The sequence below is a fragment of the Erythrolamprus reginae genome, chromosome 2 (genome assembly GCF_031021105.1).
Source record: "Erythrolamprus reginae isolate rEryReg1 chromosome 2, rEryReg1.hap1, whole genome shotgun sequence".
NCBI lineage: Eukaryota > Metazoa > Chordata > Lepidosauria > Squamata > Dipsadidae > Erythrolamprus > Erythrolamprus reginae.
Window position 1 is genome coordinate 269,294,795 of NC_091951.1, and position 20,145 is coordinate 269,314,939.

The window sequence follows — 20,145 nt, forward strand, 5'->3', positions numbered from 1 at the left end:
ATACAATATGGCTAGCAAATTGAAGAGGAACTCTGCATAGGATAACGATTGGCATGCTACAAGCAAACTTTTTTTACAGCGCTAAGACATTGTCCTGACCTGAAAAGAACATGTATTTATTGACCATTTTCTAGCCAATTTATACCTCTGAAAATGAAATGACATATAGTTTAACGCTTCTTGGAATAACAAATCTGTGACCTCAAATTTCTTTCCTTTTTCATTTACCAGAATTGGATGCAAACTATAACTATGCACTTTGGCTGAAGCTTGATTCCCAATTACTCTATTTTCATTTTAAGCTATTATTTATAAAGAATTTAACTCTACTTAATCTCTTTGTAATTCAGAATGCTGAACATTTAGTATATCAACATGGCTATCTAAGTTCCTTGTCAAAACAGACCCGCATGATTATTCCCAAAGTAAAGATGAAAACAAATATATCTGAGCAACAATACTGAATCTACAGGGTGCATTCCAAAAGTAATGCAATTTTTTTTAAAAAAAGTAATCTATTGAACAGATTTGCACAAACACTTAAAATTCTTCAAAGTACTGTCCTTGGGCCTTTACACATTTTTTCCAGTGACTGCCATGACCAGTACATGCCCTGGAAGGCGTCTTTGGGGATCTCTAGCAAGGTCTTCGTCCTGGCTGATTGGATCTCTTCTATGGACGCAAAACATGCCTGGCCACAATGCGCTACGAGTCCGCAAGCTCCTGGCCAAACACCAGGTGCCAATGCTGCCCCACCCCCATATAGTTCTGACGCCACCCCAACAGACTTCTTTTTGTTCTGTATTTATCATCATACCTTCCAGTATGGTCCATCTGAATGTAATGCCTTTCTTGTTTAGAAGAGTTGCCAATGAAATTATGTTTCAATATGGGTTGAAATATGTTCTCTATCTGATAAGTGTTGGATTTAAATTACTAGACATACCATCATTAATTGGTCTTTTCTGATTTCCATTGCTTTGTTCCATCGGTTCCTGTTTCACAGGCTGTTTTTTTACTTTATCTTTCTTTTCTTTATTCGCCATAGCTTCCCAGTAGCCTTCTGGATACTACAAAAGAAGAACATCATATCTGGAAAGTATTGACAGCAGTGTTTACAACAAAACAAGAGCATATGGAATAGCAGTATGTCCATAAGATCAATTTCTTCAAAGACAACTCCAGAACTTGAAAGGGAGCAGGAAAAAAAATCTCAGTTAACTAATTCACAAAATGCTATATTCCCTTGAGGCTGAGATGAATCCTGAGTTTATAATCAAATTTCTAACTATAACAAATATTGTTGAAATTATCAGGTTTGCAAAGGGAGGGAGGGAGGGAGGGAGGGAGGGAGGGAGGGAGGGAGGGAGGAAGGAAGGAAGGAAGGAAGGAAGGAAGGAAGGAAGGAAGGAAGGAAGGAAGGAAGGAAGGAAGGAAGGAAGGAAGGAAGGAAGGAAGGAAGGAATTTATATTTCAACTTCCATGCCGCCCAATCCCAATTTAACTCAGGGAGGCTTACAGCAGTATAAAAAAAATAGTACAATAAAAAGTCAAGTATTAAATTAAAACAATAAAAACCCAATTATAAAAACCCACAAGACAAACAGTCCAGTCAACACGTATGCATATTACTCATACACAATTCGTCCGTGACAGATGTAATATTCACGACCCCCAGGCCTGCCGGGCAGCTACAAAGAAGGCCCTCCCACCGCGGTCCCGCCAACCTGCATTGCTTAATCGACAGGACCTGGAGAAGGCCAGCCCTATGAGATCTTATAGGTCTCTGGGAGACGGTCCCGTAAAGAGGCTAGTCCTAAGCCATGTAGGGCTTTAAATCAAGGGGTGGTTTCCATTTTTCTATATTTTATCAATTGATCTAGGAATCCAAATGTTAACAAATGAAGTAAGTACTAGGTTTATCTACTGCACTACATTTTGCATTGCAGTGATTTGTGTTTGAAGGATAGTAAGTCATATTTCAGTCTCCAAATTTTCTGAAGAGCTATGAACGGGTAGTCAACATTTTCCAAGCATTTCTTTTCAGGGATGGCAGATAGGATAAAGATTTATATACCTATATACAGTTAAGGAGCAGGAATGTTCATTCCCAACTAAAAACAATCTCAAAAAATGAAAAAGTGTCCTCAACTATACTGTCAAAATTCAGCCTTTGGTTACTGAATTTCAATCATTATTTTAAAATTATGGGGCTAGAACACAAATGCAGTTCATGTGTAGCCTATACGTTGTCACCTTCTCATCATCATAAAATCAAGAATGGTCTTCTGAACATTATGCGGAAAATAAAATCCAAGCCATTTGACAACTTTCAAACAAATCTGAAGAAAATCTTCCATGAGAACTTCTGCTGAGTATTGACTAGCTTATCTGTTTTAAAACATAAAAATGATGGCAACTTTAAGTTCTAACCTGTAAACTCAGGCCCAATTTCTTTGACCGTTCAATTCCCTCTGTAGTCCAAGGTGCAGGTTCAGCATCATCTCTTCTCAGAAGATAGCGCCAGACTAAAAATCCACATTTTCCAATTTCTGGCCAATATTTCACCACCTGAATCATAAATAATATGAAATAAAAAATAAATAGAAATAAGACTACCACACTACAGCATAAATGAATTTATTGATCTATGATTTTCTTCTTTCCTTAGTTGTATTTTCAAAGTGGCTAACAAAATGCAGGATATAAAATACAAAATTAAAATTAAAGTATGGAATAATCAAGTATTAAAAACCTGGAGCTGCATCATGAATGCTCTTGTAATATACAGAGAGAAAGGCCAGCATAGATAACCCACCACCAAGCTAGTTTTAGTCCTGTATTTAAACCATAATGTGAACATGGCACAAAAGAGCTTCTGAGAACAGGGACACACATAAAAAGGCTTCTTCTGCAAATCATGTTCCTACAGACTTGTTAGAGAAAAGGGAACTGTTCAGGTAGTCAGGTCCTAAGCTGTGTATTATAGTTTTATTATTTTCTATCTTTTAATTAAATTTATAAGCTCACCCACTCTAAATTTAATAGCAGCACTGTATCTTTCCCATTATTCCCATCTATTTTATTAGTTAACAGAACCAAATGCCACATTTTGTGCCAACTAAAATTTCCAGGTGCTTTTAAAGGATAAATCGTAATGACCAAACAGTAGATAACAATGATTAGTAGTGTTGGGCGAACCAAACCCACACAGGTCCGTACCGAATTTTGTGGTGTTCGGCATGCCGGATCCGAACCCGAATTTTTTAAAAAAATTGTGCTTTAGTTCGGCGTTCATGCCAAACACCGCAAAAACCACCGCCCGGCTGTCATCTGCTGAGAAGAGGAGGAGCCGGGCGCCAGTGGCAACAGAGGAAAGCAAACACCGGGGAGTTGTCAGTCGGTCGGGAGGCACAAAAGGAGCTGGGGAATCCCACGAAGAGATTCCGGGGGCGGAGCTTTGATGTCACGTACACCAGAAGGTTGCTAAGGACGCCAAAGTGATCGCTTTCACTCTCTCTTGCTTTCTTTCTCTTTCTTTCTTTCACTTGCTTTCTTTCTCTCACTTGCTTTCTTTCTCTCTCTTTCTCTCTCTCACTTGCTTTCTTTCTCTTTCTTTCTCTCTTTCTTTCTTTCTCTCTCTCTCGTACACCACACTGGCAACAGCGGCATTGGGCAGTAACTGTGGGGCGGCAGCAGGGCGGTCGGCTGCGAGCGGGAGCTCCAGGGCGGAGGTACCAATAGCAGCTGGATGTGTTGCTGGACGCCATACATGCTGGCACTGCACTGCACTGGGCATGGGCACGGGGCTGGCCCCTCCGTCCTGGTCCAGCCAGCAGGCTAGTGCCAGTCCCACAGCACCAGCATGTACGGCGTCCAGCAACACATCTAGCCGCCACCATCGGTTACTGCCCGGTGCTGCTATTGCCAGTGTGGTGTACTGCCTGGTGCCACTGCTGCCGGCGCCCTCCCACCAGGCCCCAAAGTTCACCTGCCGCCACCACCAGGGAAGCTCCAGCCAGGCGGGGCGCTGCAGCTGCCGGAAAACTTGGAAGGCGTGAAGAAGGAAGCTCAGCTTCTGGTCTCACAACTTTTTGCTCTTCGCGCCCTCAGCAAAAAGTTGAGACCGGAACCTGAGCTTCCTTCTTCACAGCACACCTGACCATGTCTCGCGGCACAGTGGATGAAAAACATTGTTCTAGAGAAATTAGGAGGGTCACGTGTCTTATACATTTTCAAGCATAGATAACCCACGAAGCCAGTTTTAGTCCTGTATTTAAACCAAAAGTTAATATTAAGATATCTGGAAGATTAATGTAAGTACCGGTATTTGCCTGGAACCAATGTCCACAATTTACTCGGGAAAACTCTCTAGAAAGAAATAATGAACAGCTGTAGATTGAAGATTCCCAAAAAGTAACTGGGATATATTTTCCTAATCTCCTTCCTAGCAGAGATCATAGGAAATGTTAGACAACCGACATATTAAAACCAGATCTAAATCTCAACTTGAAGTGGATTTTGGATCTTTTTCATCTAAGCATATCTAGATATAACAATTTCTCTCTACATATTCATTTGCTCTAGGAAAAAAACTTATGCTATCTGTAAAGCAACTTACATACAAAGGCAAGTTGAGGTATTGATCTCAATTTATCTATCTTGCTTCTGATGATCTCCACTGTGTTGTAGTGGACTTCCTAAGCAATGGTATTGTAAAGAAAGAATGTAATATTGATTTCCACAATAAGTAACCTTTGATAACCAGAATGTTTCTCTAAAAAGTATATTCTAAGAATCAAAAGGTGTTTTTTTTACTGGTAGAGGCAAATATAAGTTTTTGCAAATTAAGATAAATAGACAAAGTTAGCTGAAGAAGTTTAGAAGGCTTTTTACATAAATCACCAAAAAGATGCCAACAGCTGAAACTCTATTACTTATGCTATAATGCACATATTATTGAATTACTGAATATTTATTGAACGTTATCAATTACGACCTCTCTCTGGCAACAGACCATGGAGATCTCCTTGGTTCACCAAGGAGCTCCAGGGAATGAAACGCCAAAAGATAAGCCTAGAGAAGCATTGGAGAAAAACCAGATCTGAATCTGACCGTACACTTGTAAAAGCTCATAGTAAGATTTACAAAGTGGCGATCAGGTCCACAAGACGTGCATACAATGTCGGCCTGATTGTGTCTGCGGAATCCCCCCCATCCGCCCTGTTTAGGGTGACTCGCTCCCTCCTTAATCAGGGGGAAGTTAAGGAACCCTTGCAGAGTAGTGCTGAGGCATTTAACCAGTTTTCGCAAATAAAATCGCTCAGATCCGGACTGATCTTGACTCCAATTGGAAAGCAGAGTCGGATGACAATGAGGTGACAGGGGCCCATCTTAGTCCACCTGTTTGGAGTGAATTTGACCTGGCGACACCCAATGAAGTGGATAAGGCCATTGGAGCTTTGAATTCCGCCACCTGCTTATTGGACCCGTGTCCCTCCTATCTGGTCTCAGCCAGCAAGGAGGTGACACGGAGCTGGGTCCAGGAGATTACCAACGCATCTCTGAGGGAGGGGTCCTTTCCCGCTCCCTATAAGGAGGCACTTGTGCGCCCCCTCCTCAAGAAGCATTCCCTGGACCCAGCCATATTTAATAACTATCATCCTGTCTCCAATTTTCCCTTTATGGGGAAGGTTGTTGAGAAGGTGGTGTTGCTCCAGCTCCAACGGTTCTTGGAAGAAGTCTATTATCTAGGCCCTCGACAGTCAGGATTCAGACCCAGCTACAGCACGGAAACTGCTTTAGTCGCACTGATGTATGATCTCTGGCGGGCCCGGGACAGGGGTTTATCCTCTGTCCTGGTGCTTCTTGACCTTACAGCAGTTTTGATACCATCAATCATGGTATCCTTCTGAGCCAACTGGAGGGATTGGGAGTGGAAGGCAACATTTTACGGTGGTTCTCCTCCTACCTCTCTGGTCGGTCGCAGTCGGTGTTAGCGGGGGGTCAGAGATCGACTCCTAGGTCCCTACCTTGTGGGGTTCCTCAGGGGTCGATCCTCTCCCCACTGCTGTTTAATATCTACATGAAACCGCTGGCTGAGATCATCCAGGGGCACCGGGTGAGTTACCATCAGTACGCTGACGATACTCAGCTGTACATCACCTCATGTGCACTCAGTGAAGCAGTGGAAGTAATGTGCCGATGTCTGGAGACTGTCATAGTTTGGATGGGTGTCAACAGGCTCAAGCTCAATCCAGACGGAGTGGCTGTAGGTAATGCCTCCCAAGGACACATCCATCTGTCCGTCCATTACCCGGGGGGGGGGAAATTATTGACACCCTCAGAGAGGGTCCACAACTTGGGTGTCCTCCTCGATTCACAGCTAACTTTAGAAAACGATCTTTCGGCTGTGGCGAGGGAGGCGTTTGCCCAGGTTTGCCTGGTGCACCAGTTGCGGCCCTATTTGACAGGGAGTCTTTGCTCACGGTCACTCATGCCTTTATCACCTCGAGGCTCGACTACTGCAATGCTCTCTACATGGGGCTACCTTTGAAGTGTTCGGAAACTTCAAATTGTCCAAAATGCAGCCTTCCAAAATATGCTCACATCTCTCCATCACTCCGCGGACTGCATTGGCTGTCAATTGGCTTCCGGGCACAATTCAAAGTGTTGGTTATGACCTATAAAGCCCTACATGGCACAGGACCAGATTATCTCCGAGACCGCCTTTTGCCGCACGAATCCCAGCGTCCAGTTAGGTCCCACAGAGTTGGTCTCCTCAGGGTCCCATCATCCAGACAATGCTGGCTGGCGAGGCCTAGGAGAAGAACTTTCTCTGTGGGAGCCCCAGCCCTCTTGAATCAACTCCCCCCAGAGATTCGCAGTGCCCCCACCCTCCTTGCCTTCCGTAAGATAACACATTTATGTTGCCAGGCTTGGGGTCATTAGATCCCAGCCTTTGCCCAATGAATGTATTTGGTGTGATAGTATGTGTGTGAGTCCTTGATTTTAAACGTTTAGTTTTAATAATTTTAAGATTTTTTTTAAAAAGTCATTATTTTATTAATTGGTCTAGAATGTTTTATTATTGTATTTTTATTAAAATGTTGTAAGCCGCCCCGAGTCCAGGGAGAGGGGCGGCATATAAGTCCAATTAATAAAATAAATTAATTAATAACATTCTTTCTGTTCTTCCATCACCTCAGATAAATTGTGCAAAAAACTGAAATAATATACAACCAATACAACAGTACAATAAATTGATTACTGATTTTAACTGAACATTATTATTATTATTACTATTATTATTACTATTATTATTATTATTATTATTAATTAGATTTGTATGCCGCCCGTCTTTATAGAGCAGTGGTTCTCAACCTTTCTAATGCTGCAACCCCTTAATACAGTTCCTCATGTTGTGGTGAACTACAACCATAAGTCTAACGCCAATTCTCCCCACAGAACTGTTAACTGATTGGCAGGAAGGTCAGAGGGACACCCCCACTGTACACGCCTGATTGGTTGGATTGTAAATCTATGTTCCAAGGCGCCATGGAGGGACAGAAAGAATAGAAACTTTAGTTCCTAACACCATGGGAAATTTGTCTTTTCCCATGGTCTTAGGTGAGCCCTGTGAAATGGTTGATAGACTCCCAAAGGAGTCCTGACCCCCAGGTTGAGAACCACTGTTCTAGAGTGCGTTGAATCCAAAGCTGCATGAACAGAAAGCTGTGCACACAAAGGGCTTTCTTTAAACCCTCTGTGACAGACGAGAAGGTCACTGAATGCGCGAAATGTGCCTTTAGTAACATCCAGAAATCACAAAAAATTATATACATGCACCTTTTAGATCAATATGTTTTGCAGTAAAAAAAAAACCTTCATTATCAATATTTTCCAAGACAAACAGAAGAACAATACCTACCTTGTATATGCCATCATATCTATTGCCTTCCTCTGGTGCGTATTTGCTGATCCTTCGACCTTTTGAACTGCGAATAACTCTAACTGGCTTCCCAGCTCTCCAATTTTTAGACTCCGCTCCATTTTTGTCATCCAAAGGAGCATCACAATTTAGAGCCAGGGCCCTGGGGAAAAACATTTTTAAGTCTTTCAACACAACAGAATATTTCCTAAAGTATTCAGGGTTTCCAGAGGGAAAGCATTTTGAAATTCCCTGATATTTCCCTAACATTTCCCTGTAACTTGCGAGCTAGTTAAGACGCCATCATAGATGATGTCATACCAAATGGCTAAGCCATGGAGAAATATCGGTAGCTGAGGAAGCAAGTTGTTGCCATAGTTATGCTCATTTTTGCAAGGCAGCACGATCCTTTTAAAAAAAAAAACACCATGATTTCCCCCTGATTTTTAAATATTTTAATAGGTTTCCCCCCCTGATTTATTCCATTTTTTTCACGAATTCCCTGATATTTCCCGAACCGCCAATTTCCCTGATAATTCCGATTTCTGGGTTTGCTGGACACGCTGAGTAGGAGACCATCAGTGAAAATTATCATGACTTGCCAAACCATTGCAATTTGATACTCTACAGCCAACAGCAGCATATAGCAGGCTACTTAAGCATAGAATTGCTGTAGAGTCAACTGCAGTTTGTTCCTATGGAAACAATATGCCCATCCTCCTTTTTCTTTTACAAAAAACATAAGAGTGCCGCATACAGGGACTCTAAGCTTCAGCCTCCAAATGCAGGTGTTCCACAATTTGAAGGGCTTCCAACTTTAGTCAGCCATTAAAACTAAATATTAAAGGTCTTCCCCCTCTGTAACCTGCTGCGCATTATCCTTTCATCAACACGATAGCGATAAGCAGAAACATTGTTTTCCGTCTACAGGAAAAGCTGCAACCCATTTTTGCCTAGCATCTTGATTTCTCACAGCACTTTAATTTTTCCAAGATGCTTTAGCAACCTATAAGAGGCAACAAGCTTAGGATGACTACCTGTTTAAACTACAGTTTCTCCATAAAAATGAATGTTTGCTCCTTAAAAAACAAATAGGAAAATATTTTTAAAGCACCTGTTCATGTGTGTTAAAGTTTGATCAAACGAATGTTCCCCAATTCTTTTATTGCCAGAAAGATCTCTTCCACCACTCCCAGTGTAAGTGAATTCATCACCTCGGTCCTATATAAGAAGATAAATTATCCTTTAAATGTCAAATTATGATTGAGGATAGTCTGAAATATACAAGTAGAAGATGAAAATGAAGCCCATGCAATAACAGCTGTGCATATATAAGTATACCAACACTTTATGTGGTGCTGCCACAGATATTTGGGGAGGTGTGTGTGCAGTTATGTTCATATGTGTTTGCATACAAATGCATTTATCTAAAAACACAAAAAAAAGCATTAACTTCAGTAGGCAGTGTTGTAGAAGGACTAATTTACATGGGCTGCAGGGGAACAGAATGCTGATGACATTCTCATTCTGAGCATAAAATGAAGGATTTTTCAACCCAAATCTTCACATTCCAAACGCTCCCATTATATCTGTTCTACACCCAGGATAGATGTGAATGCAGCAAATTTAGTAGCAAAGAGCTGGATCTACAAGCCAAGATACAGGGAATGCCTCTCTCAGGTCAAGTATATTATCCTGAGGATTAAAACACCTGCAAAAACTTTCCAAGAACATCATTAACCTGGGGGGGAGGGGACATCAACATACAGTATATCAATGCACCTTTTCCATCTATACTTTAAAAAATAGTGAATACATATATAAACTGCCTAGATAATTTATTGTGTTTCTTATTTTTAAAAAGTTCAACTACTGTAGGTTGATATATTTTGGCATATTTACATATTATCAATTAAATATTGAACTTTTTAAAAGTTCAATATTTTCTAGCAGTTTGCATTAAAAATGTGCACTTTTCTAGTTTATGCATCTGTAGGTATATGATTGGTTTTTTGTTTGATTACAATTCTTGAAATTGTACTGCATTATATACATATGGATGTAATTACTTTATTAATATCTTAGTCTACTACGGTGTTTTCTCCAAAATAAGACCCAGTCTTATTTATTTTGGACCCAAAAATAAGCACCAGGTCTTATTTTCAGGGAATGTCTTGCCCACTTACCTTAGGACCACTGCAGCCATGCCTACCACACCCCAACACCTGTCACGTTGAGTGCCCAGTTTCCTCGGTAGCCGCTTGCAGCCAGACACTTTATGGCACTTTATGCAGCCTGTGCAAGTGGTCTCCAAACTATAAAGCTGTTTTTCAGCTGATTAAAACAGTTTTAACTTCTGGATATATTTTTTTTTTGGAGTGCGGGAGGAAATAATGTATTAAAAAGCTATAATCAGCTATCCTTTTCCTTTTGGATAAATTCCTATAAGTGCACTCCAACCATTTTTTCTTGACTACAATTTCTTCCACTTTTGTTTCCTTTCTGAGAAGTCAGAAAAGAATACGAGCTAAGCAGGGCATATTAAAATTGATGTTTTTTTAAAAAAAACATGGATTTTTAAATTTTAAATCAGATTTTTAAAATCGAATTAATTTTAATAAAATGCTTTTGGAGTAAAACTAAAAGATACATTAATAATTTAATTTATGCAGCATGAAGAGGAATTTAGTTATGTAGCATGAGGCTGTATATTCTGCAATATTGGGACTGTCGGTGAGTCAACATTGGATCAGAGGAGGAGCAGCTGCAGGACAGAGATGGGAGTTGCTACTTAAAAATTAATATTATTAGGAGTTACGGGTGCAAAGGTCTTCAAATTTGGCAAGTTTAAAATCTGTGGACTTCAACTTCCATTCCTGAGCTAGCATGACTGGAGGAGGAATTCTGGGACTGAAATCCACAAGTCTTAAAAGCTGTCAAGTCTGAAGTTTGCAAAACATGTTCAAGTATTCTGCTACACTGGTATTTTATTAAATAATATATTACAATACCATTTGGTTCAGAATAATTTTTTCCTTGTTTTCCACCTTTAAATCTAGGTGCATCTTATGCTTTGAAAAATACGGTATTGTGCAATACTGCTCAATGTAGTGCTCTTTCCTGCTTCCTTTAATTTCTATTCCGACATTAACTAATATCTGGGTATTCAAACTTTACATTTTTACAATTATTGCTCATATTCTCTTTCTGTAGTCAGACAACATAACTAAAGCTTCTTTCTAAGTCTCCAGTACTAAGCTCTGTTGCCAAAAACAACTCCTAGCAACAGAACGAAATATAATGTCCTGCCTCTGGCTAAACATCGATTCTGATCTGGCTGGTGAAAATGGATCATGTAGCTGTCAGATTTTTAAAATGCTATAATTTTTTTCTCCTTCTCCAGTCATCAATTTAAAAAATTAAAAAACATTTTTACAAACATGTTTATATATTTACATAGGATGAGGTAAAACAATCCAATAGAGCATCAATACATAAACTAATCAGAATACAGAACTTACAACTTCATCTTCAAATCCTCCAGCTAACACAAGGGAGTATGAACCATCATTACTACGTCCATGGATTCCACCAACATGAGGTCTATGAACACCTGCTTCACTCACCTTTAAAATAAACAAGTTTAAAATATGTTCCTATTTTTAATAGCACATGTAAAATATCAGTACAACTAATTAAAATACAATACAGTAGAACCCCGACTTACGAGACTAATTGGTTCCGGAAGGAGGCTCGTAAGTCAGAACGCTCGTATGACGAAACATTGTTTCCCATAGGAAACAATGTAAAGTCAATTAATCCGTGCAACAACAAAAAAAAACCGCTGCCGCCGAACGCGGAAGTTAGCGTTCAGAGACAGCTGCAAAGCGGTGCGCGTGTTTTAAAACGTCAGAGCCGGCCTGGGGGGCTCGGGGGGAAGCCCCCGAGCCCCCCAGGCCGGCTCTGACGTTTTAAAACACGCGCGCTGCTTCGCAGCTCTCTGCTGAATCCGGAACGCTAACTTCCGCGTTCGGATTCAGCAGACAGCTGCGAAGCGGCGCGCGTGTTTTAAAACGTCAGAGCCGGCCTGGGGGGCTCGGGGGCTTCCCCCCGAGCCCCCCAGGCCGGCTCTGACGTTTTAAAACACGCGTGCCACTTCGCAACTGTCTTCTGAAGCCGGAACGCTAACTTCCGCGTTCGGTTTCAGAAGACAGCTGCAAAGCGGTGCGCGTGTTTTAAAACGTCAGAGCCTGCCTGGGGGGCTCGGGGGGAAGCCCCCGAGCCCCCCAGGCCGGCTCTGACGTTTTAAAACACGCGCGCTGCTTCGCAGCTCTCTGCTGAATCCGGAACGCTAACTTCCGCGTTCGGTTTCAGCAGAGAGCTGCGAAGCAGCGCGCGTGTTTTAAAACGTCAGAGCCGGCCTGGGGGGCTCGGGGGCTTCCCCCCGAGCCCCCCAGGCCGGCTCTGACGTTTTAATGCATTCAAAAGCTACTGAATTGTACTTAAAACACTTCCCGGTTTCAGGAATATTTTGTCAGATATTATAATGCTGACATTTTTAAAAAGATACATTTAGAACCTGAGACCATAGAGCAGAAAATTTATTTCTGGCAATTATCCAAGACAAAAGATGTATCTTACAATAAAGATATTAACCCGGCATCACAAAAGGTTATCTTATACAAGTTCCTTGTATAAGATCCTATCAATAAATCCGCATGACAATGGGGAAAAATTCAAAAGCAGCTACTAATACAAACCTAAAAACCAACTGGCCTCAAATATGACATTAAAAACCCAATAATGACTTATGGACTCATGCAAATGCAACAATGGTGAAACAAGAGTAGAAACCAATATATAGAAAATACTGTATATCTACATACCTGCACTCTAAATTTCCATGTTGCTCCAACAGGAACACCAGGTATAGGTCCATAATGGTTAGAAGGAACAATAGTGCATTCCTTAGTACGACCTACACAGGCCATGCCCTACCATAACCAGGAGAACAAAGCAAGCAATTAATCATAGTAATTGTGAAAGTTTATAAACAAATACGTATTTTAGCAATGTTTTAGTTCATAGCTTATTGAGATAAGGGTATTCAAGAACTGTTTTGAAACCAGACTGCTAAGCAATAGAAAAAATTATTGCATGTGGCTTTGCTCATTTTTTTTTTGAGAACAGCTACTATGAATTATATATAAAAACCAGCAAACCTCCCTATGAGCAGCACATAAAAGACAGAATAAAAAATAAATTGTTTACCAGAACTGCTGTCATTTTTCAGCATGGTAACAAGACCTTATGTCTTATTACTGAATGAGAGTGGTCCTGGCCCAATCATTATTGATAAATGTGGATATTTTGTAACATAGATTTTGATTAAAGTTTTCAAAATTCTCCATCCAGAAGAGGTAGAACAAAATATTTCATTGGAACCAGTCAACCATCTCAATTAAATTCCATTATTAATCCGATCTCAATATTTTTAAAAAAACAGACAGATTCAAAGTGATACAAGGAAATTTTTTAGATGGCATAGTACAAGCTATCTAAATATTCATAAGTTCATTATATTGCGCTCAAAAAGTAAGTAGAACCCAGTTAAGAATTTAATTCAAATATTATCCATCTTCAATTATGTTTTCAACTAACTGAATATCTGAAATACTTTTTCAAAATCATTCACAAACAAAGCATTCCAATATTCATGTTTGAGAAATAAACTAAATAATACAATAATAATATACTAAAATAATCAAAGGATCTATTTTCATGTAATTGGAACCATAAATACTATAGTAATCTAAAATAATGCAAAAATATTGTAAATAATTAATTTGGAGTTGTGTGGCATAAATAAATAAAATAAATAGCAATAGTACTTATATACTGCTTTATAATGCTTTATAGCCCTCTCTAAAATGATTACAGAGTCAGCATATTGCCACCAACAATCTGGGTCCTTATTTTACCACTTCAGAAGTATGGAAGGCTGAGTCAACCTTGAGCCTGGTGATATTTGAACTGCCAAACTACAGGTATTTGGTAGTCAGCAGAAGTAGCTGCAGTACTACACTCTAATGACTGCACCACCCCAGCAACTAGATTTTTTAAATCACTGTAGTTACTTTTAAAAATCACTCTAAAATAATAAACTTTATTTGACTTCGCTAGCAAAATGGAAGGGGGGAAAAGCACACTCTAAACTTAGTATAATTAATTTCAACTCCTAATCATTATTTCAATTCACAGGTGGGATTCAGCCGTTCTCACCAGTTCGTCCTTCAGAAGTTGAGGGTGAAGTTGTACTCAGCAGTTAGAAAATTGCTTGTGCAATTTGGAGAACTGGTTAAAAATAGAGTGCAAGAGAGATTTTTTTTTCTCTCTAACTCCACTTCCGTCTCTCCCTTCAGTTAATAGCTCCACTTAACAATTACATTCAGAATGCAGCCATACACATCAAATCAAGTGAATAAACAACAGATACTGACAGCATTGGGGATTAACCTCTTCCCTTCAGAAAGAAAGATCAGATTACAAATATTTTCATTATAAAGAGCATTAAGTAACATTTCTGTGATCAGATGATATTCCCTGGAATTTCCCAAGACCTTTTAGAATTGCTTCAGTGTTGGTTAGATCTTGTTTCTCCCTGGGGGGGGGGGGGGGGATATAGGAGGGGAAAATGTTGCAGTTTGATCAAACAGGTTATGAATTTAATGCATGTGTAATTCAGCCAGCTGTATTACTTCTGCTGTGAAGAACCCAATTTAGAATATAGAGAACACAGAATGATAAGTTGGAAGGGTTAATGGCTTTTGGTAGCACACCCAGGCTTTCAATTAGCCTGAGCAGCTGCTCTTAGTTTCCCTCTCAGCTGCTGCATTTGCTTTGGGGTTGATTTTTTTAAAGGGGGGGGGGGGCTGTTTTCAGTTTTTTGCACCGTTTTAGTGGTTCCTGGCACTGTCCTTTTGGGGTGTATTTCCCTCACTCTTTTTGAAAGCCTCTAGTGATGGAACACCCACAACTTCTGGTGGCAAGCTATTCCATTGGTTTGATTGTTTACCATTAAGAAATTTATCCTTATTCTAGCTTGCTTCTCTCTTTGATTACTTTCCATCCATTGTTTCTTGTTGTGTCTTTTAGTGCTTTGGAAAAGAGGTTGATTCCCTCAATCTATCTGTCTAATCTATCTATCTACCGTGTTTCCCCGATAGTAAGACAGTGTCTTACTTTCTTTTTACCCCCAAAAGCCCCCCTATGTCTTACTTTCGGGGTATGTCTTACATTGGAAAAAAATTGAAAGGGTCCTTTTAGCGGCAAAGGATTTCCCTCGGTGCATGCGTGGAGCCGCAGACGCGTGTCGGGGAAGCGTGTGTCTGGAGGGGAGGAGCCGCTCTGCGCAGTTGGGCAGCCCCACCTGCCTAACTGGACCGACGAACGCTGAATGTGGTGCAATAACAGCCCAGCTACTCTAACCTCCCGCAACTAGCGCATCAAAGTTTTGCATCTCTACTTTGGGTCGCGTGCTTATGCTTGTGTTTAAAGGGAAAGAACTTAGTATTGCTATCGGAATTCTCTCGACGGGGAAGGAGGCTGAACCGCAGATATAACGTTGGGAAGAAGGTGCAAGGAATCGCGTGGGGGGGGATAGCGGCGGTGGTTTGGATTAAGCGATCGTAATCCCCCAAAAGGACGAACTCCAGCCTCGGAAGGCCGATGAACCGATGGCTACGAAATTAAGGCTTTTCTTTGAGAGAGAGAGAGAGTGGGGGATAGTCGTCGTCGGAGCGCTAAAGACCAGGGCAGAGAAAGCGCGAGCTGCATGCGGGAGAAGTGGAGGAGGAATCAGGCAAGCCGAATGGGAATCCCTCCCCTGCCCTCCCTCGCTCCATTCCCCGCCAGCAACTCCTCCGCAAACCCACCTCTACATCCTCGCTCTGCAAGTGCCGAGACAGGCGGACCACATTGCAAAGGGCTGCCTCTCCTGCCGCCGCTGCTATTGCTAATGCCCGGGGCTGTAAGCAAAACCCGGACCGGACTCACACAGAACAGGCTCCCATTCGGCTTGCCTGATTCCTCCTCCGCTTCTCCCGCATGCAGCTTGCGCTTTCTCTGCCCTGGTCTTTAGCGCTCCGACGACAACTATCCCCCACTCTCTCTCTCGAGGGAAATCCTTTGTGCCTTGCCGCCGAGCTGTCCCACCTGCTCGGCAGGTCATCGGGCTCCCCCCCGCAATACCCCCGTGTTTCCCCGAAAGTAAGACATATGTCTTACTTTCGGGGTATGGCTTATATTAGCCGACCCCCCTGAAACCCCCCATATGTCTTACAATCGGGGGGGTCTTACTATCGGGGAAACACGGTAATCTGTAGGAGCCTCTCAAATTTCCTGCTAGAACAATTAATCAGTGGAACAACTTGCATCCAGAAGTTGTAAATGCTCCTACACTGTAAATTTTTAAGAAGAAACTGGATAATCATTTGTCTGAAGTGCTGTAGGCATTCCTGCCTACACCACTTCGGGAGGACTAGAAGACCTCCAAGATCCTTTCAAACTCTGCTATTCCATTCTAAATATTGGAACATTATTTAGGAATATATTGGAACAAAATATTGCTATTTTATTGTGAGTTGGACTAAGGAGAAATTTCCTAAGGGTGAGACCAATCAAGTTGGCCATGCCCACCCAGTCACATGACCCATTTCCCACAGAAAACACCAAGAACCACAAAACCACAAAAAGGTGTGGCTGTGGTGTGTGTGTCATGTGACTGGGAGTGACAAAGTTGGCCATGTCCATCCACTTATACCCGCCCACTCACATGAATACCAAGCCACGTCCACAGAACAGGTAGTAAAAAAAATTGAATCCCACCAATGTTTCAATTCCATACTATATTTATTAAAAATCATACTTTAGTATAATGAATCAAAAATGCTATGTTTAAAATAGGGGAAGTAGCAACTAATAGTGACTTCAGGTAATATGTTGGGTAGCTTGGATTATGAAGCTATGGAGGACATTAGGAAATGATTATTTTTTTAAACTTTTTTTAGATTCTTAAAACTGCTTGAAGTTTATAAGCGAGGAAAGAAATGTTTATGGAGAATATATACAAAGATATCTAAATATTATTTACCTTGCCCCAATCACGTTGGCTGTCAGTGTAGGCAGATGGCATCTTTGCTTTCTTTTTACTTTGTTTGAGCTTTTCCCCAGCTTTTACAACCTCATTAGAATCATTTTTACAGGAAGGACAATACCTAAAATATTAATTATTTTAAAATCTATGAAATTATAAATAAAATACAAATAATACCAATATATGAATTGTATGCAAATATGCATCCAAAACACAACTCCTTGTCAGTTTATATTTCATATTTACATGTCTTGAAGTTTCTTGTAAACGCGTTTCTTCTTTTAATCCTATGGATATTGTTTGTTTATTGCATTTTTTGTTCAAGGGGGCTATAATTTTATCACCACAGTATCGTGTAAAAGAGATTAGATTTACAAATTGATTCAAAATCATCCAGAAAATTCCATGACTGATTAAACCTCCAAAGTCTCAGTTCAAGAATCTATAGTAGATAATTTGGCTTATAATTTGGGTTTGGAATTTCTACCGCTAATTGATGCAGTGATAAAGTGTGAGCAGATCACTTAAAGATGGCAATCTCTCCAGCGTCTGTTGCCTTCATTAACTGAAGCCTATGGTTGTTACATGAAGCAACTTCCTGCTGGCCTCCATAAACAAAGTCAGTGGGAAAGCCAGCGGAAAGTTGCAAGTCCTAGACTGGCAGCCAGGGAGGTGATAATAGCAATAGCATTTAGACTTATACACTGCTTCACAGAGCTTTTACAGCTTGCTCTTAAGTGGTTTACAGAGTCAGCATATTGTCCCCAACAATCTGGGTCCATCCCTCCACTCCTCCGTTTCCCACCTTTTGGCGGGCTCGTTTTTTGCCCTCCTCAGGCTGCAGAGGCTTTCTTGGAGCATGGGGTGGGCAAAAATGCCCTTCCAGGGCTTCTGCATAAACTGAAAATCAGTTGGATGGCGCACGCATGTGTGCTGAACCAGAGCTAGGGCAACGGCTCACATGCTGGCGGATATGGCTCTGCATGCCAGCTGTGGCACACGTGACATAGGTTCACCATCACGGGACTAGGGGGAAAGTACACAGGTGGGGCACTTATCCCAGTGACTTGCAATCTTCCTGACAAATTCCCCACTTACTTTCTGGGGAAGCTGCTAGGGTGGGTGGCAGATGGCAACCATGTGATCGTGGGGCACTACAACCTATCATTCATGAAACTGGTTGCCAAGCACCTAGACTGCAATCATGGGGAGCATTTCCTCCAATATATTTGGCTGGGTTGTTTTTCTAATCATACCATATATTTATCTCAAAATATTGTATGGGGGGTTTGATCTTAAAATAAACAGGGCAAAATTAGACATAATTTGCTGCTTCTGTCTTGGCTTTAAGCTTGGATTTGACACTGTGTTCTATAAAATGCAAAATTAAACCATGATCCCATGTTATTATCATTACAGCATGTAAGAAACAAAAACAAACTAGGACAAATCTGATAAATTTCTCCAATGTAGAAGTTATATGAGGGAAGCTGTGATCATCACTCTCTCCTCAAACTGCAGGTTTAAGATAAGCCTCTGAATATCACATTTGGTAGCAGCTGGCTAAACGAACAATAATTACACTGTCCAAGATAATTAAGACTTGATTTTGAGCAAGAGCTGTTAAATGATAGTTACCATAATTAGACAGGTTTTATGTTCAACAACTCTTGGATAGTCTCTACGATAAGCAGAAGGACTAAAAAAAAACCCTACTATCTCAGCAAATACTTGCAAAATTCTTCATTCTACAAAAATTGTATGACATTCCAAATTTAGCTTCTAAAGATTGCAATTCTTAAAAGACTGCAATTATTTTGAAATTCTGAACATTTGGAATGAACTGCAAACAATCTTCTGGTAAACATAGTTTCTATTTGGTTCCTGTCAGAAATAGCTAAGTAAATCACAGAGCTGAAGGTTATGAATAAACCAACTCTTTCAATTCCAAGTACAATAGGGTAAAGCAAAGATTTGAATTTCCATGTCTATCAATTATAGAAGGAATTGATCTTTCTTACTAAACAATAAGCTTATGGTTACTATACAATGGTTTCAATATCTAATATTACATATAAGATGAACTCCAAAAATTTCCAGAACTAAAAGCTGAACGTTTATAAATGAGGGTTCATCTAATGCTTAAAATGTATAGGAAAAATGATTTTCCCCATTCTTTTAGCAGTACAAGAGCATTAGAAATAACACTCTCTATCAATGAATTTTAATTATATTGGCAATTAAACTGAATACAAACACACACGTACACACACAAAAATCACACTAGTATGCTGTCAGATTCCCAATGGCTCTGGGCATCTCACAACTATCAAAACAAACAAAATTCAATCAAACTAATTAAAAAAAAGGGGAAAAGTGTCTATCTATCTGCCTGTTTGGGGGGATTTTTTTTCTTACCAGTCCTCATCTTCTGGTATTTTGCTTAGTGGGGGGTTCAGGCAATATATGTGGTAAGCCATATTACATTCATCACAGAGAAGCTGCATGTGTGCATCCTGTTTCCCCCCACATAAATAACAAGAACAAAATCGGCATTCTTTATCTGGGTCAGCTCTGCAATGTTTACATTCAGGACCACTCTTCCCTGCAAAGAAGAAAAGAAAGAGAGAGTGAGAGAAATAAGTTAATTAAAAAGTTTTGAACACCAGCTGCACAGAAATTATATGAATCAACAAATATTGAAAATATCAATACACATGTATGAGTCCACAATTTAAAAATCTCTTGCTTCTATAAAGCAAATACAATGATCACCAAGATTTCCTAGCTTGGTTTCCTGAGGTGACAGCCACCAGGAAAACAAATTTAAATGCAAGTGATTGAAAGCTAGTAGAGAGTCATTCATTCAAAATCATGAACTATGAAGTGTTTATTATTTATTACTGGACAGAATACATTTGTGTAGAACTGGATCACATATTTTTGATGTTTTGATGCACATAAATACAAAGTCAGACAAAACATTATATTACTAAAAATGTATATTGTCTTATTTATTTCTCAAAATGCCTGTAGAAAAATTTAAAACTACAAAGACACA

General features: G+C 40.3%; 1 protein-coding gene across 1 annotated transcript in view; it reads right to left on the bottom strand.

Moving 5' to 3' along the window:
• Positions 1 to 20,145, bottom strand: part of UHRF2 (ubiquitin like with PHD and ring finger domains 2) — a 68,989-nt gene that overhangs the window by 3,729 nt on the left and 45,115 nt on the right. The window contains exons 6-13 of the mRNA XM_070742573.1: positions 19,503 to 19,689; positions 17,082 to 17,205; positions 12,817 to 12,924; positions 11,452 to 11,556; positions 9,045 to 9,151; positions 7,931 to 8,093; positions 2,434 to 2,571; positions 947 to 1,070 (exon numbers count right to left, since the gene is read on the bottom strand). Of these exons, the coding sequence (XP_070598674.1) occupies positions 947 to 1,070; positions 2,434 to 2,571; positions 7,931 to 8,093; positions 9,045 to 9,151; positions 11,452 to 11,556; positions 12,817 to 12,924; positions 17,082 to 17,205; positions 19,503 to 19,689 (1,056 nt within the window). The remainder of the gene's footprint in view (positions 1 to 946; positions 1,071 to 2,433; positions 2,572 to 7,930; positions 8,094 to 9,044; positions 9,152 to 11,451; positions 11,557 to 12,816; positions 12,925 to 17,081; positions 17,206 to 19,502; positions 19,690 to 20,145) is intronic.